At 39.4% G+C, this 12,598-nt stretch overlaps 1 protein-coding gene across 1 annotated transcript in view; it reads right to left on the bottom strand.

Moving 5' to 3' along the window:
- The window catches only part of LOC114349828 (acetyl-CoA carboxylase), a 66,008-nt gene extending 54,514 nt beyond the window's left edge, over positions 1-11,494 (bottom strand). Inside the window, exons 1-2 of the mRNA XM_028300431.1 lie at positions 11,349-11,494; positions 860-957 (exon numbers count right to left, since the gene is read on the bottom strand). Coding sequence (XP_028156232.1) covers positions 860-957; positions 11,349-11,430 — 180 coding nt within the window. The 5' untranslated portion in view covers positions 11,431-11,494. The remainder of the gene's footprint in view (positions 1-859; positions 958-11,348) is intronic.
- Positions 11,495-12,598: the final 1,104 nt, after the last annotated feature.

The raw sequence follows: 12,598 nt of genomic DNA, 5'->3' as shown, positions 1-12,598 counted from the left end.
GTACAAAAAGTTGAAATAAGTTAGAAATGAAATTCGCCACGAAGGTGACGATGAGAACCGTGGCGATGAGAAATACCCAAATACACTATTGTGTTATGAGTGGGGTCACCACAATAATCCAGTGGCGGAGTTCGAACCCGTGTTCCTCGGATTTCGAGTAGGCCAGTCCGACTCCATAGTCGCTTAAAAGTGACTATACCTCAGATCATAATGGCTTCTAACTAAATAACTAAATGCGAATTACGCCCGTATTGACAAACATTACTATGAGGTCTCACAGTGCGCGGGGACACACAGGGTGACACATGAACCAATCACAGAGCTCTATTCAACGATGTGCGTTCGATTTGGTGCTTCACTTAAGCTAGCATCGTTTGTGAGTACGGGCGTTAAGCCTTAGGTGCTTCCGATGGCCGAATAAAAGTGCGCTAGATCATGCCCAATGGTGTCCAGCAGTGGATTGGTAGTAATGATGTTGATGATTAACTATGATAGGACCTCCCCAACCCGTCTGGCCAGCGTGGGGAGTGTAGGCCAAATCCTCCATTTGCCTCTGGTCAATTAGAGAGTCGTGCTCCTGCAGTGGAGACTAAGTGACCTGATGATGCTGATGATGATGATGATGATGATGACGTCACGTACGTTCTCATCCTGCCGGACTTCGTCGGACTCGAGTCGCTAGCGGTACGTTTAATGTAAACTCATGGTAAGCGCACTGATGATGATGATGATGACGTCACGTACGTTTTCATCCTGCCTGACTTCGTCGGAGTCGTAGCGAGTATGTATACTGTAAACTCATGGTAAGCGCACTGATGATGATGATGACGCTGATGATGATGATGATGACGTCACGTACGTTCTCATCCTGCCGGACTTCGTCGGAGTCGATCTTCTCGAAATTGTCGCTCTCACTGGAGGAGCAGCGCTGCTCCTGGTTGTCCGCCATGGGAGTACCTGGAATAAGAAATAAGAGATTGAATAAAGTATTACGTGAGCGGGGCGTACGTGGGGCATTCGCTGGACATTCGTGGGGAGTTCGTGGGGCGTGCCCAGGGTATAGACAGACAGGTTTAATAAAGGTACAGGCTCTTTCCCACGGACAGAGATCATGTTTTGTACTAGGTATAACGCGTTCACGTGGATTGCCGGGCCATTAGAGGCAGGGCAAACGTAGCGTAGACACTTGTCTCAAATTTTATGTCGCAAACTTACTCGTACACGTCACTGTCTTTATTTGCGCAGCCTCTAAAGGTAAATACTACGTGGCGTGGGTGGGTCGTTTGTGGGGCATTCGTAGGTTTGCGTGGGGTGTAAGAAAAGTGAAATTGCCGAAAAGGCCCACTAGTGGACGTTGGATGATTTTTCATATTATTCTGGAGCTCTACCATGAGAGCATTTCGTTATCGAGTGCGTAAAAAAATGTATGGCAGATTGTACAGCGCCCCTAGCGGTTAGTAGCAGAACTAAAAACGGTAACTTAGTATGACGCACCGTTCAAGTACTACAGTCAGTAAATCTAGTCTGTTATGCTTTATGCCTGTAATTAGCGATCAGCTGCTACAATAACAGTTATTATTTTTATGCAGAAGTGCATTTTTTTGTTAGTTTGTGCCTGAAAAATTCTTATCTACAGGACAATATCTATTATATTTAAAACTTAACACACATGCAAAAGAGTAACATTGAGCAAACTTAAAGCCTTGCATTTCTTCCAGTCGACCTTTGGTTAAGCATATAAGAAAAATGGTAAGTTATTACAATTGTCTATTTATTTAAAACTTTAAAGCGCACAATTAACAGTGTATAAAAAGCGAGCTTAATGTCATGCATTCTCTGCCAGTCGACCTTTGGCCAAGCATAACAAAAATTATCCTAAGTATCAACTTACGCGTACTGTAAATGCAACACCACATTTTTATTCTAATACTAAACTTATTGCTATAGCTATCACGTGATACTCCACGCACTTGCTATGCTATACTGATTGTTACTTTCACTGGGCATTCACTAAATTTATAATTATGTTTATTATAGTACTAGCTGTGCCCGCGACTTCGTACAGCCGCCAATAAAAACCCAACCAAAGAAAAAATATTTTTATCAGAAGATAGGAAGAGTTCGAAGTTGAGGTTCGACGTCCTTCAGTGCAAAGCTGGTGACAGGTGACAAAACAAAGGTTTAATGCCCGTTTTCACTATAAATCCCTAATTCTTAAGTGACCCCCATGAAAAAAAAATGCCTGATATGTGTTAACAATTAGGGATTGATGGTGAAAACGGGCATAAGTAACCTAGATGAGAGCTGCGCAGAACTGGGGGCTTCATCATCATCATTTCAGCCATAGGACGTCCAAAACATAGGCCTTCCCCAATGTTTTCCATGTTGATCGATTGATAGCGGCTTGCATCCAGCGCTTTCCTGCTGGGAGCTTAGTGCGAGTTTACACCAAACCTCGTCGCTAGCGACTGCGTAAAAATGACATTAAACGTATGACAGATTGTATAGCGTCCCTAGCGGATACTTTCAAGAACTAAAATCTTCATAGATTTTCACGCAATAGCGACTACGTGCAAAGCAAACTCGCACTAAGCGCACTCGTTGTTACAGAAATTCGTGAAGGAGGTCTTTGTCCAGCAGTGGACGTCTTAAGCTTAACATAAACGAACGAAATATCAATTGCATGCCTATGAGTATAAACTGGGAAGAAATTCCCACCTCAATGAAGTTCCTGAAGCAATCGATAACTAATATTGTGGATAGGAATGCGAGCGATTCCATTATCGCGGCCAGATGCCATCTCGTAGATAGTGTTGGGGCGTGAGTGTCGATATATCGATGTTATTTGAAAAATGAAGTGCTTATTTGAGTATTTACATTACATTTGACAATAATAATCTTCATAGTTCAGTGGTCAAAGCAGTCGTCCCGGGAAGCGAAAGGCCGTGGGTTCATATCCTTCTTAAAGCAGTTGATTTTTTCAAGTTTTAAATAGAATTCAAAACTCTTATGTCTTCCCAACTATTTCATTAGATGTTGAGATAAAAAAGTGACTGAAACCTGTAACTGTGCTAAAAAAATAATATATTTATTTATTTGATCACCAACAATGCTACATTGTAAGTAGCATTCATAAATAAATAGGATTTTGTTTTTAAATTCCTTCCATTCCACCACATCAATCACACTGGTGGGTTTTGATCAAACCTATTTACTTATTTTCCTTCAGTATTATGGATTATTTAATGTTCTGCCTATCATATCGTGTACTTTCATTATTTTGTTAGACCAAAACGATTCTCGGCCAGAGCAATATTTAAACGCCTGTAACAATGTACATAGCTAATTCCACTCTCAGTGAATGTTAGCTTTAAAATAACACACAGGAAAACACTCCTCTCCGATAACCGACAGTGTGTGTAGCCGAGTTTCGAAATTGATATTACAGCCGTTTTTTTTATGTAGAAAAAGGCAACTATTTGACCGCAATCACACCTGATGTTAAGTGAGATGATGTCTAAAATGATAGGTAACATAATATCTGCCATGTAGGTAAGTGCCTATTCACTCTCGCCTTGAAAAGGCCCGGATTGTGTTCGGTAAAGGCAGCAGCAGGCGATTTTATCGACTAAGTTTCTATCGCTGCTTTTCCCATCACCAATGATGGGATTCGGATTATAATCCTGAAGCAGTTGTAGAGTTTAACTGGGACGTGTAAAAGCGCTTTTTAAAAGCCTAACTGCATTATTTATACGAGTCATAATAACATAATTATAAGTATTTAGTACGAAAAAGGTGTAAATAAACTCAAAATAGGCGTTTTAAGGCAATTCCATGCAAAAAAAGGGTGATAATTATAATAAAATTGGGCTCTATGCTTAACCTATTCAGGTACATGAATTGTTTCAATTAAATATTTTTTTGTTCTTATTGTTTTATACTTTTTTGGGATACGACAACAGAGGTTAAGCTACCTCCCATAGCAATTTGATTCACTTCTGGGACACCCTGTATATTTGGAACTTTAGACTTCTTATAATAAGCTGCAAGGTTGTGACAGGCAATAGTATATTAAACTGCGCATTTTCGTTGGAAAATAGCGCTTAATGCAATTAAATAAGACACACACAGTTTACAACGTACATCTTTTAATCGCGTGAAGTGATGACCTCTTGGAGTTGTAGGCCTCTTATCTATAAGCTAGGTTATCAGACTTTAGACTTTCATAAAAAATGCATATTTGTTGTGAGGAGAAGGGGTTTTGACGCAGACCGTCCCATTCGCATTTCGTCACCAGTGTTGCCACCTCGGATTTCATTAAAGCGCTAGACTAAAAGCAAAATTCCATCAGATTTCGCGGAAAAATTTACAAACAATGTATAGGTACTTCTATGATAATATTATAAATGCGAAAGTAACTCTGTCTGGCATAGAGATAGTTTGAGTCCCAGGAAAGGACATAGGATGGTTTTTATCCCGGTTTTTGAGAGAGACGCGCGCGATAAAGTTTTTCAGTGACAGACAAAATTAAATTATTAATTAATTAAAGCACCAGTTCTGGTGGTAAAACCACCAAGCATTGTTCGTCACGGTTTAAAAACGGTCCCATTCGTATTTGGTCCCATTCGAAAAATGTTCACATATTTTCAACCTACAAGTTAAACTAATATTGTGTGAAAAATGGTGGGCCTTATCCCTTAGTGAACATTTTGCAAATGGGATGGATGGAATGCGAATGGGACCGAATGCGAATGGGACGTTCTGCGTCAAACCCGTTATGAGTTACCAAAAATTGGATTGAACTATGATTTGAAATTAAAATTTACTGTCTTAGTAACATACGTAAATACGTAGGTACATTGTGGTCAAGTCATACTCTGCTAGGTTATCAGACTTTAGACTTTGTTATAAAAATGCATATTGTTGTGAGTTTCCACTAATTGGATGGAAATAAGATTAAAAATTACTAATTTACCTACTGTACATACATTGTATATAGAATTGCTAGAATCAAGCGGCACATAGCTAGAGCTGATGGCCGCTGGGGCACAAATGTTCTCGAGTGGCGAAGACGTAGTGTGGGCGGGCCGGCCTCCCACTAGTTGGACCGACGATCTAGTGAAGGTCGCGGAAAGAACCTGAATGCAAACAGCGCAGGACCGTTATGGAAATCCTTGGGGGAGGCCTTTGTCCAGCAGTGGACGTCATTTGGCAAAAACGACGAGTTAACTAACTAGCCCTACTCTACCACGCGGGTCTAGTTATTGCAGTCCATTGCAGATTGTCGAAGTTGTGGGTGTAAAACAAGTAGGTAAAGTATTTAAAATGAAAGTTTTAATATTATTTAACCCACCAAAAACATTGACTTCGAAAAAGTTATAAGATTTCATGTAGAGCCAAGCTTCTAAATGTAACTCTACACGCCCTAACTCTATGTCTTTCAAAATATTTAGCTGACCGTTTCTCTGATAATATGGGCGAAGGTGAAAATGTATTCACTAATTCATTGCTTTTGTGTTATGTAGAATAGTTACGGGACTATTCCCACCTCTCGTTCCCACCGCTGCAACTCCTGTGTAGCCAGGATCTACAGCTTGACCGCCACAAAAACTCAACTAATGAAGGTCAAGTTTGTCCCGGCGAAAAGTTAAACTGTCATTGGACCCGCAACGAAATTAATCAGAAGAACATAGGAGGAGTTCGAAATTAAGGTTCGACTTCCCTCCATTGCAAAGCGGATGACAGGTGACAAACAAAGGTTCTTCTTCTTCTTCTTCTTTTATTGATGGCGATGAACCAAACAAAGGTTTAAAACCTTTAAGAAAAGATTATGCACCACGGACAATAAATTACATCAAGGGGGGCTATCTTATGAGCAATTAGCAACTACCTGACTTTTCACAAAATCGCTTAAAAGCACGGAAATTTTTCCTTGTCGCGACAAGATCGGTGTAATAAATTGCGGTAACAGATGTATGTTGTATTGAATTGTAGAATAGTTATTGTAACGAAACGGTCAAGCCACAATGTTGAGTACCTAGGGGCGCGATAGACTAGAGTATTTACCTGTAACAAAACAACGAGTCGCTCTATGAAATGTCTAGTTTACCACTGTGTCACAAAACAAAAGTCCCACATTTTACTTGTATTGTAACATTCGCAAAAAAGTTACATTACGCAGAAATTCTCTAGCACTTTTAAGAAATTTTCACAGACAAAAATTCGCACGGGCAGAAGTTACTACTCATAATCCTCAACTCCAGCTCTTTCTTTCTAAACTTGGCCCATTTTTTACAGGTTTCCATTGTGATTTAAATTCCATTCTCAACTTCGTTGAAAGGTCGACCTTTGGTGAGTCGTCCTATATACTACAATAGTCGACAATGCGTACGAAAGATTCGGTGCGTAGTTCGCGTTGTGATTCGGTCGTCTTGAAGAAAAAGGGTACAAATGTATTTTTTCCAAAATAAAGTTACGTACTATAAATAACTTAAAAAAGTTTGAGATGCAACTTTAAAAATTAAATAACTAAAGTTCCGTCCAGTCTGATGCAAACTTTATCATCATCATTTTAGCCATAGGACGTCCACTGCTGAACATGGGCCTCCCCCAATGATTTACACAATGGCCGGTTGGTAGCGGCCGGTATCCAGCGCCTTCCTGCTAACTTTATGAGGTCGTCTGCGCTTTCCAGTACGATGCAAACTTAATGATAATTATTTGCTGCGAGTGCAGGTGCACGCACCCAGCTGATACCTATGTGTACCTACTGCGCACACGTGTGATGTTCCGAGCGGCCATGAAGTTTGCATCGGAATGTACAACTTTTAATTTATACATAACTAGCGACCCGCCCCTCTTTGCAAAGTATGTACAATGTATTAAGTATACTTATAAACCTTCCTCTTGAATCACTCTATCTATTAAAAAAAACCGCATCAAAATCCATATCTAAGCATACATAGGGACAGAAAGCCAGGAAAGCGATTTTGTTTTATGTTATGTAGTGAGTAGTGATAGTAAGAGATTGCAATACTGATAGTGATACAATTATTTATGTTTATTTTTCCAAAACTCAACGTCAAGAGGGCAACAGGCGACAGGCTGGTCAAAATTGATTTTTTTTTATAACAAGTCACAATAGACAGTTTCGAAAAAAATAAAGATTCTGTTCGTCTGATATGCTATAATTAATAGTTATTATGGTTAAAATTAATACGAGTAACATAATGAATTGTCCTAATTTAGATAAAAATGTGATTTAAAAATATGTCCAATAATGGATTTATGGGTTATTAACTATTCATTTCTTTCAGTTTTACATGTTAGAAGAAGACTACTCTTTGAAAAAATATTATAAACCTAAATTTTCTGGATTTTTACTAAATCTAAGATGTGCCGCTTTGCGTTCGGTCGACCGAATACATTATTGCCACTTAAGGAGTTGAGGAATGATACAGATCGTGAAGGGAAAATGTGTTTAAAAAACACTTTAAAACTAAATCATCTTAAATGATAGCAGCTATAGTTCACATCATCATCATCATCAGGTCATTTTTAGTCTCTACTGCAGGAGCACAAGTCTTTATAATTTACTTGAGGCAAATAGATTTGACATGTCCACAGAGCGCATTCAGTATGCAGATCCTTTGACGTTAAGGGGACTACTATTCCCACCGCTGCAACTCCTGTGTAGCCAGGATCTACAGCTTGACCGCCAATAACCCAACCAGTGAAGGTCAAGTTTGTCCCGGGGGAAGTTAAACTGTCATTGGACGCGCGACGAAATTAATCAGAAGAACGTAGCTAGGAGGAGTTCGAAGTTATGTAACGGGACTACTATGTAATTTGTAAATACAAAATATATACCTACTTTCCAAAAAACTGATCTCTGAACCCAAATAAAATCGCAATAACAAATCTACTACGTAGAAAGTGTAAAATCAACAGATCGCCAGCGTCATACGGAAGACTTCTCCACTAATTATAAGTTATCAGTTATCTGTGGTCAAATGTCATGTCCGTCAAGGTGACAGCGGACATTCTGTCAGTAATAGAGGTCAAATTGACACGCGAATCTCACGCGCAAGTAGGTAAATGAGAGATTGCGAATCACTGTTTAATAAAGTGTTCGATAAAAAAATGTTTTATGATTTGATAACTTATTACTATAACAATAAATAGGCTCCATCATCAGCAGGTCATGTGGTCTCTACTCCAGGAGCACGACCCTCTAATTGACCAGAGGCAAATGGAGGATTTGTCCTACACTCCCCACGCTGGCCAGACGGGTTGGGGAGGCCTGATGTTCGCTTAATTTGTTCCTTATTGCCTTTACAACATCCACGTGAAGAACCATTCTATTCTGTCGGAACCACACCCATCCACAAGATTCGCACTCTGTCTATACCAGTGGTTTCCAAAGTTGTCTGGGCTACGTACGACTCATCTAATACAAGTTGCCAAACTTGGGAAATAGGAAATTTTGCCTGTTGCCTATTGGTTGGATCGGTAGGGTGGTGTGTCGTTCTACAGGCAGGGCCCACTCAATGTTCGCTCGCGACCCACCCACAGTTTGGGAAACCCTGATCTATACAATAGAAGTAGGTACTAATTACTTCTACTAGTATGGATGTTAGTTTTACAGAAAGAGAGGCTACATAATTCTTCCAAGCCAGTGCTCACAGTGCTAACTTCATTGAGAGACTACCTACCTACAACATCTCTACCATATCAGTCTAGTTCTTTCGATAACATACTGTTGTGGCCCTGTTGTGCTCTAGATCACTCTGGTTCCAACGTTATTCGTCAAACTCTATGCGTGAGGCTCTCGGAGTAGGATTGCGTCATCGTCATCATCTTTTCAGCCATGACGTCCACTGCTGATCATAGGCCTCTTCCAATGATTTTCACAATGGCCGGTTGGTAGCGGCCTGCATCCAGCGCCTTCCTTTATGAGGTCGTCGGTCCACCTTGTGGGTGGGCGTCCTACGCTGCGCTTTACGTGGCCTCCACTCCAGAACCTTGCTGCCCCATCGGCCGTCAGTTCTGCGTTCTATATGCCCTGCGCATTGCCAGCTTGCTAATCCGTCTGGCTATGTCAGCGACTTTAGTTCGTTTACGGATCTCCTTTTTCTGATTCGCGATTCACTCGACCGAACTATTGACCCTCAAATAGTCAGTACGACGCTAAACGGTGGGCTTGTCGCCTTAAAGAATATACACTGAAAGTAATTCCGTTGTGTGAACCATAATACACTTAATTGCTTATTCATCAATGCAAATACAATTGTGGGTTCAATAATGTCAATTCACGCCACTACAAAACTTTAGTGGACTTTGAAAAACTTTAAAAAATAGAGGCTAGGTGTAGGTGGGTAGAAAAATGTATCCTTAAAAATTTCATCCCCTATTTCATCCCCCCAGTTATTTTTACGTCAAAAAGTATCCAATGTCCTTTTTGAAGGTCCAGTGTCTCTATAAACCAAAATTTGTTTAAAGCTTCAATGGCTTCAGCGTGAATATTTAACAAACGAAAGGAAAAAAATAATACATCTACTTAAATGGGAGGATAAAGGGATGAATGTTAGAATTAGGGACTTTCTCTCAAGTAGGTCTATTTAAATAATAAAAGGCCAGATAAAAGTTTTCCTAGTCTATTATACAGTGTAGCAATGTCCTGAAAATATCGTAATTTAGGTTAGCACCAAGTAAAAGAGTTTTTCAGTGTGACATTCTAAGATCGCGTTTATGCGCGATAAAGATTTTCTTTGATCGACGAAATCCACGCGAGTGAAATCTCGTTAGCTAAATTTTCCTGGGAAAAGAATGGGATGAAAATCTTATTACTAATTTAATAAAGAGGTAGGACGCCGTAGTAAGGACAATCTGTTCAGGTGGGGATTCTTGGATGGCTGAAACTTGGAGTGCAGGTGCGGTTTTGTTCCCCAGTCGACGAAGCACATGATGTCGTGCCCTGCGTGCCCAAACAACTGCACGCAGGACGATTTAATGAAGGCTACTGACAACGCCACTCTTGTGGCGGAGTTTTGGGCTGACACTGTGTAGGTTTGTTGTCGACACGACAAGAAGAAGAAGAATAAAAAAGTAGAATTTGTGACTTTGTGAGGATGTATGGGATAATCTCAGGATCTACTGAATCGTTTTTGAATATTCTCTTACCAATAGAAAGCCACTTTATTTGTGTCAGGGCTCATTTTCATGGCAACCTAGTTCTGTAGGATCCAGTAAAGCAGGATCCCGCATAACGGGACTGTCGTATGAACACACGTGTCTGTTTGAAATTCAAATTACGAACGGATCGGATTTTTTCCGGACACTGCAAATGGGATATCCTAATGAATGTTAATATTAAAACACGTCTACTAAACAGGCTCCTGCCAAAAACGGGATGTCTGGGAACAAACCCTCATAGGTTTTACTCGAAAAATGTGACAGAGCCAAAATGCGGACGACGCTGCAGGCTAAAGCTAGTCAGTCAACACTAAAGTCAGTGGACCGACGACCTCATAAAGGTAGCAGGAAGGCGCTGGATGCAGGCTGCTACCAACCGTGCGATATGGACATCATTGGGGAGGCCTATGTTCAGCAGTGGACGTCCTCTGGCTGAAATGATGATGATGATGACTAAAGGCATTATGTGGTCTGATATTTCGACTATCACGCCTGTAGCACACCTCCGCCGCGAAAACATGACAGCGAAACTATTTCAATATACATCTCTGAAATCACATCACCACATTAGCAACGAGGCCAAGTAAACGCAGATATGTATATTGAAATCCTTTCGCTGTCATGGTTTCGCGGCGGAGGTGTGCTACGGGCGTCATATGTATTTCCTTCTCGCTTCAAAGATGGTTAGATTTTCTTATCAAAAACAATTCGTGATATGCATTTATTGGTTTATATCGAAGATTAAGGAGATAAGGATCAACGTAGTTTTCGTTGGCTATGATAGTGTTTTGTTTTTTACAATGACATAATCTTGTTTACCTAACATGTTTGTTACACTTTTGTATTTTTCTGTAAAGTGCTAAAAATACAGATCAAAATAATAACAATATTAATAGTTGTTTAAGAAAATAACATTAGTTTATTATTTTTTAGGATGAGCCCTGTAGCAGGACTTGTCATGCTTTTAAAAAAATATAAAATTTTCATCGTTCTAGCTTCGAAAATTACGAATTTCCACCTCTTTTTCCCTATTTTTTGATTTACCCCCTAAGGGTATTTTTTTCACAAAATTTGAATGTCATAATATTTATTTATTCTATCTAAACTTTATAGTTAGTTATATTTTTAAATAAAATGTAAAGAAATAAACATACCTTCTAGTTCCCGGCGTTCCCCGAACACAAATTTCAATAAAAAGCTAAAAATGATTCCGATTATTACAACATAAATGAACATTAAACAACACACACTCCCGCGCACAGAACTGAATCCCAACGCGACTTGTACCTCACTAAACTTACATACCTAAATAAAAATACGTATCAGTACTATCGTAGCAGGTCAGAGTATCATCGATTAAATCGAATAGAAATTATATCGAATGAACGCTCAATGCGACATATTTTTGTGGAATGGATGCCAATTTTTTCCGTTTTTGCTTGTAACCTTGATATAAATAGACGGATCGTCAACACGTGGTGTTAAAGCGCTTTTTCCGCTGCGTTTCTTATCATTCGTTCTTTGAACTGATGAGCGATAAAATTGACAAGAATGGGACTATACATTGGTACAGTGTGTGTACCTCTTTCACGCGTGCGGGTGTCCCCATGCGTGTACCCGCGTAAAATGTAAAATATGTATGAAATAATGATGCGACCAGATCCGCACGCGTGCGGAAATCCGCATTACAGATCCGCAGAGATTATGAGACATGTAGAGGCTCCTTAAGAGCAAAATATTTGACGATTTGTACCATTTAAATCTATAATATAAAAATGAATCGCAAAATGTGTTGGTAAGCGCATAACTCAACAACGCCTGGACCAATTTTACCAATTCTTTTTTTTAAATGTTCGTTGAAGTCCAAGGATGGTTTTTACGGCGAGAAAAGTTCGAATAATTTCTGGGACAACCCCGGGCGAAGCCGCGGGCGGAAAGCTAGTAGTTTATACAAATAAAGAAATTTTAACTTTGACAGATAAACGGCACGTTAGTACTTGTCAGTACGAAGTAGAGTGTAGCCACAGAAAGTACCTACATATCTTAGAGCTTCTTTTTTCATGTAGTCTGTTCAATGTTGTTTATATTTTTGGACACCTAGTTTTCGATCTATCGCAGACAGTTTAAACAAAACCATTTAATTATCCAATGAATCAATTTTCTTGTAACTTTTACTATTAAGTAAATAAATTGCATTCATGACCATTATGCCCGCAATGTAGACGTAAGTTTTGTTTAAATTCTATTTTTTCATAATTAGTTTAAATCAAAGTTTTTCTTTCTTTCTTGTCTTTCTACATGTATTTTTTTTCATGTTAGCATGCTACATGAGGCACAAAGAAAAAAATAATGTTAAAGGTGATGAAAATAGGGAATGAAATTTTTTGCGGGAATTTTTTAAGAA

This window comes from Ostrinia furnacalis, unplaced genomic scaffold, assembly GCF_004193835.3.
Source record: "Ostrinia furnacalis isolate ACB-3 unplaced genomic scaffold, ASM419383v2 OfSCF0038, whole genome shotgun sequence".
Classification (NCBI taxonomy): domain Eukaryota; kingdom Metazoa; phylum Arthropoda; class Insecta; order Lepidoptera; family Crambidae; genus Ostrinia; species Ostrinia furnacalis.
The sequence above is the reverse complement of the archived record's forward strand: the minus strand, read 5'-3'. Positions and strand labels throughout refer to the sequence as shown.